Below are 21,999 nucleotides of genomic sequence, written 5' to 3'. Positions count from 1 at the left end.
ATCTTGAAATATTCTATTCTCAAGGCTGTCATGTGTAGAGTACTATATACCTAATAAAGTGCGCGCTCGTGTGTCATAATTTGGTTTAGATGATAAATTTTAAAATTGGAATCTTACAAATTAAATTTAACCATTTAAGTTATGTGAATGGTATGCTCGATTTGCATACTGGTTTGAGAATAAAATAATTAGTAGGAAGTGGATCCATAACTATGCTAGCTAGCCAAAATCAAATAAAAATGGAAGAGAATAAACTTTTTAGTTTAGGACTTTGATTCTATTATCCAACGTCATGCAATGATAGTGGTTTGCTTAGATAAGTATTTAAAAACTGCAATGGGCCCTTCTAGCAGTAGACATTTACTTTACTTATTTAATTACATCGACCATATATGTCTCCAATATGTATGATAAATCACATGAGGAAGCTATCACAAGATCCTTGAAAAACCTAAGGACAAAATCAAATAAGATTGCAAAATGCATAATGTTTAGGTGTTTTCATGCTCTATTTCTGAGGTTCTTAGTCCTTGATCTTGATTTTGATACCTGATGAGCTCACTAGGTATTGGTGGTACTACTAGTTGAGATGTCTGACCGACGTTTGTTTTGGAATCAGAATATTCTCTAAAAGACATACCTGAATCATGAAATTCCAAGGATCTAGAATGGGTTTCTGTCAGTTCTATGATGTTTGATGGACTTGGCGAACATTGGATCCTTGTCGAGACATCATTTGCATGAATACCATGAGTACTACTTTCAATGTCTCTAAAAGACATTGTTTTCTTTCTAAACGTATGCGAGCTGAGGTCCTTTTTATCAAACCTTCTAAACATATGAAGAATTCTTCTCCAAATCGAGTCAGCTTGATTTGGATTAGAGGGCATGAAGATGTGCTGCTTTTCCTTATAAAGGAACATAGATATGGAGAAAATGAGAGCTAACAAGGAAGCAACCCCAGCAATGAGGAATAGGCCCCAAAAGCTAGCAACACCGAGACTGGGGGAAGAAGGCGGGGTGTTGGGGTCTAGACAAGTGGTGTTTTCCCTGAACCATGCACTTTCAATCTCCTTCATTTTCTCCCCTTCAGTCACATTTAAGATTTGCCTTGAAATATCCGCAACAAGGGGGGAACCCTTTGGGAATACCTGCAAGTCATGACAAAATAACAAAGGAAATCTACTTGAGAAACTACATGACCTACAAATTAAAACAAGCATATAATAAATAACAAATGAGATATGATCTTACAAAGCCAAACCCATCAGTTTTGTATACTGATGAAACCATGGTGTACTTTGAGCAATATTTTCCTAGAAATAACTTCATGTAGGGGACTTCATCAAAAGCAGCAGCTATACCACCATTTGCGCTTCCTTTAGACAAAAGTTCATGACATTCATCCGTAGAATTATATTGCTTTAGTTGAAAATCCTTAAAATTCATTTCTTTTAATATTCCTAGAACAAAAGAATCTTTTTGGTAGCCAACCTTCTCCCCATTCTTAATAAGTTGCTTGAGATCAGTAATTGTTGGTTGCAGCTGTTGAACTGTTAAGAGGGACGTCAAACTTGCAGTGTAGCTTTGAGTAAGTATGAGCACCACAAAAACCCATATGATCACCACAAACCTAGCACAATTGCTTATCACTATCTCCCCTGTAAATTCAATTCAAAAGAGTTTTAGAAAGGAATGTACATAGTTTATGGTAAATATCTATGAAGTTCATATGATATTTGAGAAGCAATTAGGAATACACTAATATTGAAAAGATCAATAATTGTCAATAATAGGGTATCGTTCACTTTCCATATAAACTCTTTCTTTTACATGAAATTTAGATCAATGATCATGAGCACATCTCTAATCTTGGCAAAATGTTGCTTCAATATTGACCCTTTTAGTTCCGCTCAACAAGTCTTCTGAATGGCTGGTTATAGTTCAACTCATTACTAAATCATTACACAAAACACACACACACACAATTGTATTTGTATCATCATAATCATTTATCAATTCATAGTAATCTTAGGTTTCTATTTTTCCTGGACTCTTAAGTCAATTAGCTAGGAAGTCTGAATGAGTTCTTTGCTGCCTAATCAGGAGTCTAATCTCTCAAGAATATAGAGTTTGAGTTATGTCTTTCAAGAATGGTGGGGTATGTCAAGTGCCGCTTCTAACCCAACCTTTTCTCTCCTCAATTCCTTGGCTCCTCAATTCATATAATTTTAGTGTATAATTGAATATATTGAGTAACGTTGTATATAGTTTAAATAGTGCGTATAAGTTCTATGCATTCTTTTTGTTAAAAAAAAAAAAAAGATCTATTATTAAAAAAATTATTTTTTATGTGAATCCCAGATTTGTCTACTTCTTTCAAAGAGAGTGCATGAGATTTGCATACCTTAAGATCACAAATTTAACCCTTCATGATATGTTGCCTCTTATAAGTAGTTATATCACCTTTAATCACGTGACTAATCATATTCTATTGCATACAACCCTCTTGAATTCGACTACTAATTAATAAATCTCATATACCTCGGTAACATGGGGATTCACATGTAAGGACATTTTGACACATGATGACATAGAGAGAACTTAAGCAAGCTCTTAAACAGTCATAACCATATCCTACAAAAGGTGTGTGCATGCAAGCGTGTAGTTTTGTATCGTGCATGCTGATAGTTAGTATTTGAATTATTTCTCATTGTAGGCATTAACAATGACATAAGAAAATATGTGAAGGGAACTTACGTTGTGCGAAAACTATGGTGGAGAAGGCATACCATAAGCTTGTCCCAACCTGATGTGAAGGAAGCCCACGGAAATTCTCATTTACTCGGTGTTCAAGAACCCATACCACAAACCCGATGAACACAAAGAAACAAGCGCTTGTGATCCAAAGGTCCAAACTTAAAGGCTTCAAGAACACCCAGGCATTTTTCCTCCTATCTCGGAGTGGCACGACCATTGACACTCCAGATTCCGTGTATGGTAGTGTAAAGTCCACATATCTGGACCTGTTTTCTATAATTGTCGTATCTCCTACCACAGCATCGAACTTCTGCCAAAATCAGTCATTTCCATTAAAAATGCCAATTTCTATGTCTAGATTGTAAGTGGAATTAAATAATGCATATATATATATACCATAGGGTTTGAATGCATGTAGAGTCAGTCTCAATTTGAATGAATGCTTGCAAGGTTGAATGTTTTGTAAGTTATGAAAAATAATAGAGAAATGATATTTGCAGTTTTAAGGTGTGCAACTCTTACTCACTCTATTCGAAAAAAGTAAGTAAATATGAGACCGACCACCCATATGAAAAAAGTTATTTTTTAATGGTGAGCCCACTTCTTTTTCAAAAGAGTGTATATGACTTGCACACCCTAACTATATCTAGTATTACACTAAATAAGAAAAATGCATGAATATTTTTACCGACCCCTTGATATACTTGATAGACCAAATCATTATAAGTACCGGCGCTTTCACCATCCTGCTTTGCAAAGGGAATGAACTCATATCTAACAGCATACGGTAATGATTTCATCACAGCATCGAAGACATCTATAGAATATCCTTTGACCTGTGTTGTGTTAGTGCCATGATGTGGGACTTGAACAAATTCACCAAAACCACCCTTCACTGGAACTCCTATTCGCAGCTTCTTCCCATTTGTTGGAATCTCCCAACCTTTAGGTACAATTTCTACATCACCTGGCCATGTAATAAGTCTTAGGTTGTTCTTGGAAGTAGAATATACATTTTTGTTCACTGAATTCATGAGTTCCCTTCTAAGTCCATTTTCTGGGGTCCAAAATGCAACCACTCTTTCAATATCATCAATCACATTAGTTATCTGAAAAGTTGATGATTTTATTTGTCCGTTAAGAAGACTGAATGCACCAGAAAGGCCTCTAAATCTAACACCCAATAATGCTTTGAGGAGTTTTGGACCATTTTTTGAGACCCCAATAGTTTCAAGATCAATTAAGTTGCTAGAAGCATTCGGTTGTTCAGAAACAAAATTTTCACCCCCAACCTTCTCAACTGCTGTGGCTAGTGCTGAAGCAGCATCATAAGCCCATAGGCCGAAGACATTCAAGTCAACATTGGTAATTTTGGGATTTTCTTGTTGGAATGTCCTTTTCCATCTAATTGTAAAATTTTTACGCTCTTTTGTCTTTGGGATGTAAGTCTTTACACCCAATACTCCTTGCATTGAGTCAACTACTGAAGGTTCTATCGAGCTAAAGGAATTGGCTATCCCACTGGTAACGATCCAAACATAACCTTCCCTCATCATTCCAATCTCTTTTGCCTTAGTAAAAAGCCGAGAACTGAGATCTGTTGTCATATGCACAATGAAGACTCTAGTTTGCATTGTCATTAACTTGTAAAGTTCTTTACTAATTGCATCATCCGTGGCCAATGGAGCAATGATACTCCGATAGGGAACACGAGCATCAACATCTTGCAAGGCATCAATCAAGAAGGGTATGATACCTTCCCCATACTCATTGTCTATGTAGATGGGCACGACTTGTTTCCATCCAAAGGCTTTAACAACTGCACTTAATGCTTTCACTTGAGCTGAGTCATTTTGAGCGACTCGAAAAAAGTATTCACTCCTAAGTGAAGTAAGAGAAGGGCTTGTTGCTGAAAATGAGATAGTTGGCACCTGAGCTTTCTCCCCGAGATTGATGACAAAGTTTGCCTGCATTGAGTTTTGTGGCCCTATGATGGCTTGCACCTCTGTATTTTTTATCAAGTATAGAGCTGTGATTCAAAAACAAAAGGAAAAATTATTTTTTAATGGAATTCAAGGTAAATTTCGAAACCCTCAAATACATATTTCTATTGCAATATATATATATAATTTTGGAAGAATATTTAAATCTTTACTCTCCTGAAGTCATTTCATGACTAATTTTCACAAGTGACATGTTTATATGCCATCCTTTCCAACTAACAAAAAAGTCTAAACTCAAGAACTCTAGCTCTATGGTGTAATTGGTTCGGTTCGATTTAATTTAAGCAAATTTTATAACCGAATCGGTGTATACCGATTTTGAAAATGTAAGAACTGATATGAATTAATTTATTACTGAAATTAAAACTTTCAATTTTTCTAATTTTGATCCAGTCCAGCTAGTCCATTTTCTGGTTTACTGTTTACACATGTGGCACTATATAAGTTTAATATTATAATTTTTTCAATACTAAACTTAATTGGTAGAATTTAGTATTTATTATTAACAATAATATACAAATTCAGTAATATTCAATTATGCTAGTATAGTATAAGTAGTGTCTAATTTATTAGTAAGATTAATAAACTTGAATAATAAGATTATACTAATATAATTAAAGTCTAATTATAGATCTACTACCGTCGATCTCTTCTCATGCTGCCAAGTGTTTGGTTTTGTTTCTTTGATTTGTTGGTTGGCTTGATTTGTGGATGCTTTGTTTGATCTGGGTTGTCTGGTTTGTTTGACTTGGAGGATGGGCATTCTAGTCAACTCTTATTTGTAGTATGAATATTTTAGCTCAGTTTAATCTGTAGCAAGGGTATGAAGGGGCATTTTAGTCAACCGATGTTTGTTGTAGAGGTATTTTAATCCAACTCTAGATATGTAGCAAGGTAGGTAATCTTTTTAGATTCAAAAATAATATCGTCTCATCTTATCATTACAATTTTTTCAAACTCACATACAAAATATAATAAACATTTTCAACTTTTTTAATTTCCAAAACAATAATAATATTAAAAAATAATAATCTAACAATATTTTATTCAATAGCTTTCAACTTTTATCTAAAACTATATTATCTCATTTCACTATCCAAGCAAGCCCTACTGACTTCGTTTGGTTTAGTTTGGGAGATGACTCATTTATCTTATATAATCATTATAACATTTTCAAACTTCAACATAATATATAATTCAAACTTTTCAAATCTTAAAAAAAAATATTAAAATATTATATTCTAATAATATTTTATTCAACTTTCAAATTTTATTCCATCTTATATGTGTAACCAAATGAGACTAGCCAATGCCATACAGAGCAGGGGTATTTTAGTACAGAGAACTTATTTTTGTATGTTTTTTAATTAATTTTTAACTTTGCTTTTTACACACAATGATCATGATATTGTTTGACAAAGGCAAGTCATGTGGTAAGGGTGCTAATACTTATAATTATGTGTTAAAAGTGCATCTAAATAACATACGATGTTTCTTTATTTATCTAATTTTAAAGCGTGACATGGATGATATGCGAAATCTGTTAATTAATTTATCCGTGCATGAAATTAGAACATTCACTAAAGTGGTAGCCAGAGCATAGATATGTAGAGATTCTCTAACACCTTGAGCTATATGTTTTCAAATTAAGATAGAGAGTGAGGTGATCCTAATTTCTCATCAATTTAAAACTTAGGCATGGTTTGTTTTTATAAACTATACCATCTCATTGTACCTTATCTCATCCTTACAATTTTTCCAAACTCTCAAATAAAATACAAAAAATAATTCAACTTTTTCAAATCCTAAAATAAAAATAATATTTTAATAATATTTTATTCAACTTTCGACTTTCATCTCATCTGTGTAACCAAATGAGATCTTAATTAATGAACCACATGAGTGTGCAGTACTTGATCTTCCAAGTTCCAATTAATTTCCTTAAATTGCTGGGAATTCTTAAATATCATAATATCAATTAAAACCATCTACTGCTATGATATTATTGATTTTGATGATATATACATATAAATATATATATATATATATATATATATATATGTATATATAATATTTAAATCGCCAACGTTCTGAATTCCCATTATAGAATACACTCAAATAGAATAATTAAAGCAATCATTTGATGTTTCTCTATATATTGTGTGTCTTTCTTTATTGCAATCACATTCACACTCATATTGTCATTAGTCCATTGTTAAACCCGCAAAGGACCAGGGGTTACACATCACCTGGCAGCTTGGAAGGAAAACACTGGAGATAATGAAAGAATATAAGAACACGCATATATATATATATATATATATAAGAAGCTGCTGATTTATATCATCATCTAGTACTAATGCAATCCTTAAATCAGACAAGATAAGTGTGTGTATGTGTGCGTGTTAGAGAGAGAGAGAGAGAGGAACCTGCGACAGCCGCTTCAACAACATCATGTTTGGAGTCCCTGGTGTGAAGAACCAGCCTGGTTTTGTAGTGACTGTTGGAGGCATAGAAATCCGCAAGAGCCATGTTGATGCAACTCCGTCCCATCCTCCCCTTCCATGTATCCAAGTCCAGAATGACACCCACATTAACTGGGATGAATGTCTTGTTTTGTGCCTTTCCCATGAAAATCCTTCCAGAAGTCACAATGAAAAAGAAAAGAGACAAAGCAACTCTGGTAGCCACCCTCATGGTTGATTAGGTTTGGAATCAAGCTTTTAAGATTCATTTGTCAAGCAGAAGAATCTTATTTATAGGGATATCTTATTCAATTGACTAGAAAGTTGAACACGTAAGATCACAAGAAGATGAAAGCGACCAACTAATTAATTAATTGTGGCCGTTCAAATTGGCGTAACAAGAAAGTCATCTTGGGGCTGGATTAATGAAAGAAAATTGATACTTAATTAAATATTATTTCCATAATATATGTGTTTTGCTGCATATGCATATTTCAATATATGGCAAGTATAGGACTCGTTTGGACAGTAGGGTCCATTAAGAAATGGGTCTAACACATTAAATATTTAATTGAACGAGTGAAGTATAGAGTTCGAGTTCAAACTCAGAATAGAAATTCTTATATGTATTTTGTGAAATTATCATTTATTTTAAAATTTTAAATTTAAAAAAAAAATGATAATTTCACAATTAGTATTCAAAATAAGTCAAAAAACAAAAGGTATTCTATACAACATATAATTGAAACAAATTTAAAAACAACAAATTATCCAAACGGAAGAGCTAAAGAACAAAATATTTGGAGGGTGTCCTTGGATCATCCTATTTATCTGATTAATATTATATTATTAGTCTGATATTAATATTATATTATTAATCCATGGTCCTCATCATCATTTAAGTATATGTAATATTCCACGAAGATGGGAGGACCTGGTCATACACAAAAGATTCTATTTGTATGATATACAGTCGTTTACTTGACTCGACTAAAGATGCTATTTGTCTGATATATAGGCGCTGTTGTGTGGTTTTCAGAACGAACACGTTACACATGGCGATTAGGTCTACGATTCCTAGGTCTACGATTTCTAGAAAATGCCTTTCAATTCAACTACAATTTATTTGTGTGGTTTTTCCTTCCCTGCAGAACCAACACGTTACGCCTGGCGATTAGGTCTACGATTCCTAGGTCCACGATTTCTAGAAAATGCCTTTCAATTCAACTACAATTTATTTACAATTTATTAATAAAGTAATATTTTTACAAAATTTTATCATTTTAAAAAATTATTACTTTTTAGAAGGTTATAGAAAAATTGTAAATAAGAGTTATTTTATTATTTTCCTTCTAAAAATCCTAGACCTAAAAAGGGAGATCATCCTTCGTGCGGTTAGAGTACGTTTGGATAGTAAGATAATTTTAAATGATTTGTAAAAAGTAGTAAAAATATAATAAAATATAATGATAAAATATTAAATAATAATGAATATTAGTAATAAAAAGTAATAAAAATAGATATAAAAAAATGATGATGAAATATTAAATAATAATGAAGTGATCTCAAACAAAACTCTTACTTGGGAGCAGATTAAGAGAAATTCTATTTGCAGTCATTAAGTGGGGACTGTATGTGTAGGCCGGCCCTTTATTAAAGGAAAAAAATCATTTTAAGAGAAATATTTTAATAATTTTAAAAAATTTTAAAGATAAAATTACCTATACCTGTTTTGCAGAGCCCATTTGAGGATTGTATGTAGCATTGCTCGTAGATTAAAGCCTAAACCAAAAAGTTCAAATATGTAGCATTGTGTGGTAAGAAAGTTATGAGAAGATCTGAAACTACCTTATTATCCAAACAAAACATACACTAGAGATAATTTTATGGCACACATAAGTTGATGAGAAGAGAGATATTATTTATATTTAGGTCTTAATTCTCACTTTCACATATGATCTAAACTCTCATTTAAAAAATAAATCTAACACATAAAATATTTAATTAAATAAGTAAAATATAGAATTAGGATTCGAACTAATTCGAGAAACAAACCTTGCAGCAATCACAATTACATCATGGAAATAATTAGCTAACAATAATTATAGTATTAGTCTGATATTAATATTATATTATTAATCCATGGTCCTCATAATCATTTGAGCATATCTAAATTCCACGAAGATGGGAGGACCTGGTCATACACAAAAGATTCTATTTGTCTGATATACAGTCGTTTAGTTTGACTAGACTAAAGATGTTATTTGTCTGGTATGTAGCTCATGTTGTGTGTTTTTTCATTCTCTGCAGAACGAACACGTTACGCTTGGCGATTAGGTCTATGATTACTAGGTCTACGATTTCTTGAAGTGCCTTACAATTCAACTACAATTTATTTACAATTTATTAATAAAATAATATTTTTTAAAAATTTTATCATTTTAAAAAATTATTACTTTTAGAAGGTTATAGAAAAATTGTAAATAAGAGTTATGTTATCATTTTCCTTCTAAAAATCCTAGACCTAAAGAGCGAGATCATCCTTCGTGTGGTTAGACTACGTTTAGATAATAAGATAATTTTAGATATTAATTTATAAAAAGTAATAAAAATGTGATAAAAAAATGATAAAATATTAAATAGTAGTAAATATTAGTAATAAAAAGTAGTGAAAAATAGATATAAAAAATAATGATGAAATATTAAATAATAGTGGAGTGATCTCAAACAAAACTCTTACTTGGGAGTAGATTAAGAGAAATTCTATTTACAGTTTCTAAGTAGATACTGCATGTGTAGGTCCTTTATTAAAGAAAAAATATAATTCTAAGAGAGATATTTTAGTAATTTTAAAAGATTTTAAAGATAAAATTATCTATGCCTGTTTTGTAGAGCCCATTTGAGAACTGTATATAGCATTGCTCGTAGATTAAAGCCTAAACCGAAAAGTTCAAATATTTACCAATAATATTTTTTTTTATTTTTGGTTTAAGGCCTACTAATAATTATATGATATAATAGGGCTTAATTTTCCTTTGATGTTTCTTAATTATCAAATAAACCATCTTAAAATCGCAGCAAATAGCATGAAAATTGTGGTTAAAAGCCTTTTGTCACCGTTTCGTATTGCAGGTGAACAGCGGGAAACAACACATCTCAAATGTGGGAAATTCCGCGGCAAAAAGTTTCGCAGTAAAAGATCTTATATTCAATACATAATGCATTAATTTGGAGAAAAAAAAGTTGTTTTGACAAAAGATCTAGACTATCACAATCAAAATAACACATTTTCTATTTTAATTTTAGTTACCGGAAAGATCTCTGAGGAAAGTCTTGGTCATTTCTCGTAAATACTTGGCCCTTGGGTCTTATTCAGTCACGACAATCTCTCAGCATACTCAATCGGAGAAGCATCCCTTTTAAGGACTGTACCTCCAAGCTTTATTGATAAATCTTTGCTTTTAACAGAAGGATATTGTGGTTACATGACTTTGTGAAGAAAACTTATTAAAGCTTTATTATCAATAAATTACAAACCAATAAACTTTAAGACTAAAAACCTTCAAGAACTATATACATTAAAAAATATGTACCAACCAATCCTCTAAAATAAGTAGGAACCTTTAAGATTGAACGCCAAACTTTATTAGCACCATACATCCTCAACTTCACCAAGTAATCTGCCGAGAATTACCTTCACGGTAAATATGCTTCACAATAAAATCACCATAATGTATAATATCTATGAGTTCATCCCAAAAATCTTTTAAGTACCACATACCACATCGTTGCCGCTGTATCTAATTAACACAAACTAAAGAATCGAATTTCACATCAACATGTCTTATACCCAACTCACAACAATAATCCAAACCGATTAGCATGGCTTGTAATTCCACTCTATTATTTGAACCAATACCTAGATGACTTGAAAAAGCTAGACACATATCACCATTAGAATCCCGAACCACTCCCAAACCACTCCGCTTGTGCCCAAATTTCCAGGATTCCCAATACTTTGCTACGATCAATGTTTAACTTGAACCTGCTAGTCGAAGGTTTTTTCCATCTAATTATCTGCACATTCTGCTTTTTAATTGGAATAATGGATACATTTAACTCTTTCAACCAAGTTTCATCAGCAAAAGAAAATCTCTTACAAATAGCCGTCATAGTCTATAATTTCTCCAAGTATAGTCGAATCAACTAGCAAATTTCATCTATTGAAAGCATTTTACCTTCCATCGTTGCTTCACAACTACGATACCACAATCTCTAAGAAATTATACACGAAAGTATTCCCAAAATACTACCCATTTGAGTGAATCTAGAAGCTCTCCTAAACCACAATGAAACCGTGTCCCTCCAATTTTGATTAGGATCATAAGGAAGACCCAAAATAACTGAAATTTTTTTCGAAACAATCAACACAATATCACCTTCCACTAAAACATGATTCAAATCTTCCACACTCCCTCTAGCACAGCAATCACATTTAGAAAGAATAGGAATACCCACCCTTCTCAACCTCTCATCTACATTTAACCATTTATTCACTGCTTTCCACATAAAAATAGAGATCTTCTCAGGCAAAGAAGCATGCCAAACCCAAGAAGACCAACCCACTTCTGCAGCATGAGCACAAATACTATTCCATGCACTCTTAGTAGAAAACTAACCATCATTATTTTTTGTCCATATTAATATATCCAATCCAGTTTTCTGAGAAGCTAGAAAATTACAAATTTCATCTGCCCTCTCAACACCAACCAACCTCTCTAATACTTCCATATCCTAGCCATTTTTTAGTTTTAATTCACACAACCTCAATTTCGAATCTTCTGCCACCTGATTCTCATTCGTAGCATGTCCACCCTCCATCCAATTATCAAACCAAAAAAACAAATTCCCATCCCTAACTTTCCATTTAGAATTTTGTAACACAATAGGAATAGAATTAATAACCATTCGCCAAAACCGTGTAGCCTTTCTCGGATCAATAAGAGATACGTGTTTATCCCCAATATATTTTTGTAACACACGTCCTTGTGATGGGACCTTTAGAAAATGAACTTAAGAATGATGCTGGGAATTACCGTTTGTCTAAAACTTTTTCCTTTCATGCCTAGATACAAAAGACTCAATATTTATAAAATAAAATATGTTTATTAATTTAAAGAGAGTTGCAGCGAAAAACATTAAATTTTATAATTGAAAGCCTTTCGTACAAAACATTGTACCTAGGCTTCCATTCTTTTCCCTTGGGCCATGTCTATCCTAACTTGTACTGCTCATCTTGTCCTTGAGAGGGTACACATAAAAACTAAAATGAGTAGAAGACTTGTAAGCACTACTTCATACAGTTAAAATGTAATAACATAAGTTTTCAGTCATGCATTCATCATTCCATACATACTATACATAAGACATTCGTTCATTTAAAACATTTTGATGCAAGGTCTTTCTTGAAAAGGATTCTCTTTTGTAAAATATTTCTTTTCTTTCATAAAACATTTTCCCATGTCTCGTACCTTCATGTCTCAAAGAGTCTGAGCATACATGCATTCTTTCTTAACATATATACATTCTTTCTTATCACTTTTCTTTGGTCGTTACACACTGTTGTGCTACATGTGCTAGGGTTAGTGGTCTTCTTTTGGACTTGGACTCCACTCGTGGCCAGGGTTGGGAACACCTTTTTAGTTAGGGGGTAGCACTGAGTGCACTACCAATACTACTTACTGGGCATTGCAATCTACTTAGTCCTTTGATACCCATTCAGTCCTTTCATTCATTCATTAAGTTCATTAAGTTCTTTCAGTACTTTTCGTTTATTCTTTTCAATTCATTCAGTTCATAAACGTCATTTAAAAGCATAGGCTTAAATCTCGACATTTAAAAGCAATCTTTCAAATCATGTCATAAGCATCATTTAAAGCATCAATCCATTAAATCATTAAACATCATCTTTCAAGGCATCATTTAAAACATTAGTTCATGGCATCATTTAAAACATCAATTCATATGGCCATTTTAAAACACTTTCTTCGAGTCATTTAAAGTATCACTTAAAGCATAAGGCATGAGCCTCACATTTCCTTTCATGAAATATATACAATACTTACTGCGTATACCATCCATTCACATGTATACACTTGATACTTTGGGGTGCATAAAAAGAGGCTGCCAAGAAGGGCCATTACATACATATAGCTGAAGACTTATACTTTGTATACTTTCTTAAAACATCATTCATGTCATTTCGTAAAGGAAAAGTATTTTATTTTTATTTTCATATCTTCTAAAAAACTCTAGAAGACTATGAACATAATACTTACCTGCACTCCATGCCATACTCAATTCATGCAGTCCATTCATGTACGTGTCAGATGGTAAGCTACATGCATACACAACCTCAACGTCATTCCCCATCTAGTGCATCAACAACTAAACTAGAAGCGTAGACTATATTTCAATTAGACATACTCTCCTTCTATCCCATCTTTTATATCTTCCTTATCACGTTTCCTCTTTGTAAGACCCACTTGGGTCATATTTTTTAAATTCAGTGTTCTACTTCGAGGTTTTATCCTTTAAAGTGAACCTCCATGATTCACTTTAGGGTTAAGACACTAAGACCTTTGTCTTACTCCCCTATTAACTACATTTTGATGCATGACTCAAACCGACTAAGTCATGCATCCCAATCATAGATGGTTCACCCACTACTTCCTTCATGCATCCTACCCCATACTAAATCCTCATTCCCATCCATACATGCCACATGACTTTAACCCAACTCTAAGACTTAAACATCATGTAACCATACTTAAGACATATTACCTATCATATATGATAAATCAATCCACCACATGTGTCTCACTAGATGCACCTGTGCCTTACCCCTTATCACCTAAGATCAACTTATAATCTGTTGAACACCCACTTTTTTAAACAAACTCTATACTCCGATACCAACTTCTACTCAAACCCGGTTAGTAGGACTTTCCTATTTCCTGGCTCTTTACAAGTTCATCCTAACACTTACATGGCAAAACCCCATTCAAACTACACCTCAGTTTCGTCATGTAGCTTGAGGCTAATCCCAAGCACAACCGTGACACCAGTCACTACGGTAGGGTCACATCACAATTACTTCGGGACACTATTCCACAGTTCCTGACGCTACCCAACATGCTCTACATTCCTCAACTACGCCATCCAAACCTTCATGACATGCCATTCGGTGCATCACGACACCACATGGAGTACACTCCATGTGATGTCCCTTCCATCCACACCACATCATACACGACGAACGCCACACAGTACATCGCTACACAACATGGAGTATGCACCACATGTACTCCATTCACGACACTACGCCACATCACTACTACAGTACACACTTCACACCCACACTTCATAGCATACTACACAATTACGCCTAACACTTCACTGCACAGTGAACTCCACAATCAACCAGCTAACAATTAACATAAACAATAAGGGAGAGAGGGTTATACCATCATCGGGGATTAAGCTATGTATTACTCACTACGCGTCACGGTAGATGACATCGAAAAAGTCGTATGTGGCAACTAAACTGCGTACGATTGTGGTTAGCCACGTATAGTGGTTGTCTACTATGTAAAGTGATGGTTTAGGCTTAAGGATGGGCTAGGGGTGGTCTTAGGAGGTTCATGGTGGCCTCATGGTGGCTGGGGTGGCAGAGCACGGTGGCATCTAGCCGTGGGTCATGGAAGACCTGTGAGAGAGTGGGGGAGAGTGTGAGGGGTAGGGACCTTGGTTAGGCATGGGGATGGCTAGGGAAGGTTGCTAGTGAGAGGAGGTGGCTGTTAGTGGTGGTGCAGTGGCGTGGGTGGCCGTGTACAGCTACGCACGGTGGAAAACTAGTACATTGCTTGTGTGCATGCGTGGGGTGATCCGAGGAAGAGGAAGAGGGTTGGGGGAAGGGAAGTTATGGAGGTGATCGTCGGTGAGAAGAGAGGGCGATGGTGGTGCTCAGTGGGGCTATGGGCTGACAACGGTGGTGCATAGTGGAGAGAATGTTCACCCATTTAGAGAAATAAAAAGGGGGAGAGAGAGAGGGAGAGAGAGAGCTGCCGTGTGGAGGCTCATCGGTGGTGGGAAGGTGCTTGCCGACATGAGGGAGAGACACCGGTGGTGGCAGTGAAGCTGGTGGCCGACGGTGGTTGGGCTAGAAAGAAGAAAAGATTTGGTGGAGGGGGATGCCTTCCGTGCGTGTGCTGAAGGAGAGGGAGGAGAGAGAGGGAAAGGAAAAAGTGAAGGAAAAATGTGAAGGGCTTGGATATTTAATCCAAACTCTTCATCCTAGGGATCTCCAAAACGATCTAATGGTGGGTTTTAAATACCGATTTGAAAATACGTAAACATTAATTTAACTGAAAACATAAAGAGGAGTTAAGATAAAATATTACTTTAGCTAAACTTTAATTTATAAAATATAATCTTGATCCTTAATTAAATGATGAAGTTTTGCTACTTATTTTTAAGAGAATAAAACCATTTAAATAAATTTAGAGTTTTTAACATAATTTAAATTTCATAATATCTTTAAATGACTAAAATCATTTAAATAAAATGATTTTCCACAATTATAACATTTTTAGAACTCTTAAAAAATATTATAATTGTCTTACTTAAAATCAAGTTTAGTCCATTACCATTAGAAATATCCCCTATAAATATTTTCAGGACATTTAAAATATTCAAAGACTTAAAAACATTGGGCTCACTTTAGAAATCCATTAATATTTTTTAAAAAATACGCCATTGACGTTTGACATGCAAAATGAGTGTGATGACCCGCTTTCACGTGTTTTTTTCACTGAATGGTTGTTTTTAATTTAACTAATATATTGCTTTAATTATTTTAAATTATTGCGTTTTAAATTTGTTTTTTTTTTATTTGTTGGATGTTGTGTTTCATTTATTTATTTGTTTTATGGTTTTTAATCTCATTCTCGGCGGATTTGTTTTGTTGTCCAGAGTGAGGATTAGACCTCATTTCTTCCTACATCTCTTTTTTTTCCTTTTTCCTTTTTCCCTTTTTCTCTTTTCTTTTTCTTCTTTCTTTTTCTTTTTCTTTTTTTTTCTTTCTTTTCTTTTTCTTCTTTCTTCCTCTCTCCCGTGCGTCGACTCTCTCTCTCTCTCTCTCTCTCCCACGCCGGAAGCCATCCCAGCCCCAACCCACCGCCGTCCGGCCATCGTGGGCGACACCACCCCCACTGGTCGAACCCCCTCCCTCTGGCGCACCACCCCACCGAATCCCAGCCCCATCCGGCCAGCCGTTTGGCCGAAAAACGCCCAACAAAGTCCCACGGATTTTGCCCCGATCCGCCGCATCGCTCCACCTCCGGCCACCACCTCTTCACCACTTCATCATCGGTTCCTCGCCGTCCTAACCCACCCAGTTCCGGCCTCTAATAGCCACTGGAACAGCTCCCATGAGCTAGCTTTCCATTTTGGAGAATCCGGCCATCAACCACCGTTTTCGCCACCACCCACGGCCAAACTTCACTTCCACTAGCTTCATAATCATCCTTAGACCATTCCCTATCAATCCCAAGCCTTGGTTTGTCCCCGTTCAAAAGTGGGTATTTTACAACCCACGGCCACAGTGAATTTTCATTGTTACGTTGCTTTCCTTCCGCCGTTTGCAACGCCTCGTGTTTTCTAAAAATACCGTATAGCGCTATAAGTATTTTCCAAACCCTACTTTTAGATTTAAATATATTTTGCTCTTACAATAAATTATTGCTGCTGGTTGGTTGATTCCGGACTGAGTCCGAGGAGTTCGGGGGTCGGATGGATGGAGGACGGAGTTGCTTAATTTATTGATTTGTGGTTGGTTGATTGTTTTGTGCATTGAAATTGCATTTACATGGTGCATGCACGTGCATTTTATTTTATTTGAGAAATCCTGTTTTGCTGGCGTGAATGGATTTTGGGTGCGTGTGTCTCACGAGCCCAAGCCGGGATGAGTTATTATCTCGGTGGAGCTCCTCTGGTCACTCGGGAGTGGATAATACTGAGTGACGTCCCCTGAGTTGTCGCTGGGTGACGACGGGAGTAGGGCTAGAGGATGGCCTGGCCAGGTACGCGCTGGGTGCGAGTCTGGGCATCGCTCTACTCACCGACTCCGTGGAGCTTCGCTGGCGAGGGCTAGAGGATGGCCTGGCCAGGTACGCGCTGGACGCTAGTCTGGGCATCGCTCGTTTAGGTGTCACATGCGTAGTCGTTACCTACGGTGTGGCACAGAGCCAGGGTGTGCGGGTGATCCCTAGGGGAGATCATGGTGCATGCATAACCGGATTGCTTTTATGGTTTTCGGATGTGGGCCATTTTTTGGGAAAATAGCGATGTTGGTTTTCGAGGCATTGATCCATTTTCTGGGAAAATGGTGGTTTGGGCCATTATCTGTGATAATGGCGAGGCTTGGTTTTAAGGATATGTATTTATGGGCCAAATGGGTTTTTGGCGTGCGTGGTAAAAATGTGGTTTTGCGGGACATGTGCATTGGCTTTTCTTGCATCCATGTTGTTTGAGTTTTATATGTTTTTATCTAGTGGTGTTTGGAGTTTACTTACCTGCGGCACCATTTTTGGTACCGTAGATTTTGGTGCAGAGATCGAGGATGAGGAGGAGGCTGAGCCAGAGGATGCGGCTCCGCCGGGATGCTAACGTTATGTTTTGTAGTTGAAATAAAATTATATTCGTGTCTTGTAATATTTATTTATATATGTTTTGAATAGTTTTGTATTAAACAAGAAAAATTCTGGTACTTAGTTATTGACTTGCTTTTCGCTGCGTATTTCTCGTGCACATTCGTCGCTTATACACACACTTGGCACACGTCGATAGGGTGATGACCCGTGATGTCATCATCCAGACGTCTCGATTTTCCCGTGTCTGTGCATGGGGATTTGGGGGCACCACAGGTGGTATCAGAGTGGTTTGGCTCTGGGTAAAACCACATGTCCCGTAGGTAGTACCAGAATGCTTTTAAAGTTGTGTTTTAAAATTATGTTAAGTAAAGTTATTTAAATTGTTTTATTTGTTTGAACTTGTTTGTTTGTTTTTATTTATTTAGTTATGTTTTTGCAAGTGGGTTTCTTTTGTTTTGTGTGATGTGGTGTTGGTCTTTGGTTCTGTTTTTGTTGGTTGTTGGTTTTATTTGTTTTTGTTTTCTGAAAGGGGGTCAAAGGTTGTGGTGGCAGGAAAATGGGAAGGCCAAAGAAATCTACTCAGGAGCCACGGGACAATACATCAAGAGATGACTCCATAGCCCAAGCCATACGGCAGATGACGGAGTTTATGCAGCAAAATTTTAGGCCACAACAGACAAGGCCTTGGCCACAACCAGGGGGCCTTGGCCACAACCAGGGGGTCCCTGGCCGCCACAAGGAGGGCCTTGTCCTCAACAAGAAGGATTTTGGCCGCAACTAGTAGGTCTTTGGCCATATCAGGGAGGGCCTTGGCTTTACCCGGGAGGATCTAGTAGCATGGTGCAAGCCGGATGCACCTATGAGCGCTTTCTAGCGCATAGGACCCCACACTTCACTAGAGAAGAGGATCCGCTTCAAGCTGGAAAGTGGATCAAAGACTTGGAAAGAACTTTTGAGGTGTGTGGTTGCACCGAGGCGCAACAGGTACTCTAAGCCAGCTATTTGTTGCAAGGCACCGCTTGTGATTGGTGGGATACTAAGAGGGTGATGCTAGAAGCAGAGTTGGGTTCATTCGCCACTGTAACCTGGCAACGCTTCAAGAAAGAATTTAATGACCGCTTCTTTCCCGCATCGGTAGGGAAGCAAAAGGCAAGAGAGTTCTCAAATTTGGTTCAAGGAGGCATGACAGTGGAACAGTACGCCGAAGGTTTATAGAACTTGGGCGATTTGCTCCCCACCTTATCGCCATAGAGGAGATGCGAGCTGATCGTTTTCAGGAGGGACTACACCCTGATATACGCCGTATGGTGGTCAGCCATCGGATATCCACTTTTCAGGAATTAGTGGATGTGGCCACCCTTGTGGAACGAGAAAATAATCTGAGTATGGGCTCCCCTCCGGGTCATAAGAGGCGGAGTTTTTCTGGTGAAGGAAGCAGCTCGGGTTCACCTCAGAAATTTGTTCAGCGGACTGGAACTTGACCGCAAGCATCCTCAGGTGTTCGCATGGGAGGACGTGTGCCTGTTTACGGAGTTTGTAAGAGAGCCCATGTAGGTGAGTGCCCTTCTGGTGGGGCTCGATGTTATAATTGTGGCCAGCAGGGTCACTTTGCCCGAGAATGTCCAAGAACAGCTCAAGGAAGCCGTGGAGGTAGACGCGGTGGAAGAACAAATCCAAGGCAAGCAGTGCAAGCCCGGGTTTATGCTGTCACACCCAGAGATGTGGATGATGAGGCACCAGCGACCCATGATGCTGGGGTAATTACAAGTATGGATTAATTTGATTCTATGTTGGATTTAATTTTGGTGTATTTGGTTTCTTCTTTGTTTTTTTTTTGGATTTCATGGGTTGTGTGTTTGGTTCAGGGAGAGTCCATTTGTATGAGTTTTATGCTTGCACTTTGTTTGATTCCGGTGCTTCACAGTCATTTGTATCTTCCACGTTTGCGCGGATGTGTAATTTGGTCACGGAACCTTTGCCAAAGTCATTGGTGGTGGCTTTACCCGATAGTGAAATGGTATGGTGCTCCAAGGTTGTATTGGGATGCCCGTTAAATTTTGATGGAAGGTTTTTGGATGCTGATTTGGTTGTGTTTAAACTGTTGGGTTTTGATATCATCCTCGGGGATGGATTGGCTATACCGATATTCTACGAGTATTAATTGCAGAAGTTGGGTAATTACCTTTCAGCTTTCAGATGGTGATTGTCTGGAATTTGCGGGGAGTAAGTTGAAAGAAAAGCCGATAATTATATCGGCAATTCAAGCAAGAAGAGAGATTGCATGGGGAGCGGATGCATTCTTAGTTCAGATGGTGTCCACGCCATCCGAGGAGAAGTCTTTGGTAGACATTCCAGTTGTAGAAGAATTTCCCGATGTGTTTGTGGATGACTTGCCTGGACTACCTCCTGTTCGGGAAATGGAGTTTGTTATCGACTTGGAACCTGGAGCGGCTCCTGTACATAAAGCTCCTTATCGCATGGCACCTGCTGAATTAAAGGAGTTGAAGACTCAGTTGCAAGAACTGGTAGATAAGGGATTTATTTAGCCTAGTACTTCGTCGTGGGGTGCGCCAGTGTTGTTTGTTAAAAAGAAAGATGGAACCCTCCGTATGTGCATAGATTATCGGGAATTAAACAAGGTGACCATCAAAAATAAATATCCTCTCCCGCGGATAGATGATGTATTTGATCAGCTTCAAGGAGCAGCTGTGTTCTCGAATATTGATCTGAGGTCAGGATACTACCAGCTGAGGATCAGAGATAAGGATGTGCCTAAAACTGCTTTCAGGTCGAGGTACAGGCATTATGAATTTAAGGTGATGCCGTTTGGGTTAGCTAATGCCCCTGCCGCTTTCATGGATTTGATGAATCGAGTATTTCAACCTTATCTGGATTCTTTTGTGGTAGTGTTTATTGATGATATTCTTATTTATTCCCGAGATGTTGAAGAACATGTGTATCATCTTCGTCTGGTACTTGGGAAATTGAGAGAACACCAGCTTTATGCCAAGCTTAGCAAGTGTGAATTCTGGCTGGAGGAAGTCAAATTTCTTGGGCATGTGATTTCCCGAGACGGAGTGGCTGTTGATCCTAGTAAGGTGGAAGCCATTTTGTCATGGCCGCGCCCGACTACAGTGCGCGAGATCTGGAGTTTCTTGGGGCTTGCTGGTTATTGCCGAAGATTTGTGGAGGGATTTGCTCGCCTATCCGGACCTCTCACAGCTCTGACTCGGAAGAATACAGAATTTGTGTGGTCAGATAAATGTGAGAGAAGCTTCCAAGAATTAAAGAATAGGTTGACGACGGCACCAGTGTTAGCGCTTCCAGAACCACATAAGCCATTCGTAGTCTTCAGTGATGCGTCTAAGTTTGGTTTGGGTTGTGTCCTTATGCAGGAAGGACGGGTTGTTGCCTATGCATCTCGTCAGCTAAAGGACCACGAGAAAAATTATCCGACGCACGATTTGGAATTGGCTGCGATTGTTTTTGCACTCAAGATCTGGCGGCACTTTTTGTATGGAGAAGCATGCGAGGTATACACTGATCACAAGAGCTTGAAGCATTTGTTTTCCCAGAAAAATCTTAACATGAGGCAGAGGCGATGGCTAGAGCTAATCAGTGACTACCAGTGTGAGATCAAATATCATCCGGGGAAGGCTAATATAGTTGCTGATGCTTTGAGCCGAAAATCGCACTTGGAAGATGAAGCCGAGCCATCGGAATTGAATTCGTTGCTTTGTGGGATGAGAAGGCTCCTTATTGAGAGTTCGCAGCAAGAAGAGATTTTATCTTCGGTTCTTGATATTCGGGTAACTGATTTTGAGGAGTTGAAGACTCTTCAAAGGAAGGATCCAAAGCTGTTGAATATCAGAAAAAGGGTCAGAAAATCTCGAGGGCCGTTGCATTATAGCATGGATAAAGATGGGATACTTTGGTTCCGAGATCGCAGAGTGGTCCCCAAAGATTCAGAATTCAAGGAGCGGATCATGGCAGAAGCTCATGCGGCCCCTTATTCAGTTCACCCCGGCAGTACAAAGATGTACCGAGACTTGAAGAAAA

At 37.2% G+C, this 21,999-nt stretch overlaps 1 protein-coding gene across 1 annotated transcript; it reads right to left on the bottom strand.

Moving 5' to 3' along the window:
- Positions 1-392: 392 nt before the first annotated feature.
- Positions 393-7,503, bottom strand: LOC122296201 (glutamate receptor 2.8-like). Its single transcript, XM_043105691.1, has 5 exons — positions 7,193-7,503; positions 3,453-4,789; positions 2,761-3,070; positions 1,255-1,661; positions 393-1,151 (listed from the first exon to the last, which is right to left on the bottom strand). Exons 1-5 carry the CDS (start codon positions 7,458-7,460, stop codon positions 492-494), a joined length of 2,982 nt encoding a protein of 993 aa, XP_042961625.1. The 5' UTR covers positions 7,461-7,503; the 3' UTR covers positions 393-491.
- Positions 7,504-21,999: the final 14,496 nt, after the last annotated feature.

This window comes from Carya illinoinensis, chromosome 15 (assembly GCF_018687715.1).
Source record: "Carya illinoinensis cultivar Pawnee chromosome 15, C.illinoinensisPawnee_v1, whole genome shotgun sequence".
NCBI lineage: Eukaryota > Viridiplantae > Streptophyta > Magnoliopsida > Fagales > Juglandaceae > Carya > Carya illinoinensis.
The sequence above is the reverse complement of the archived record's forward strand: the minus strand, read 5'-3'. Positions and strand labels throughout refer to the sequence as shown.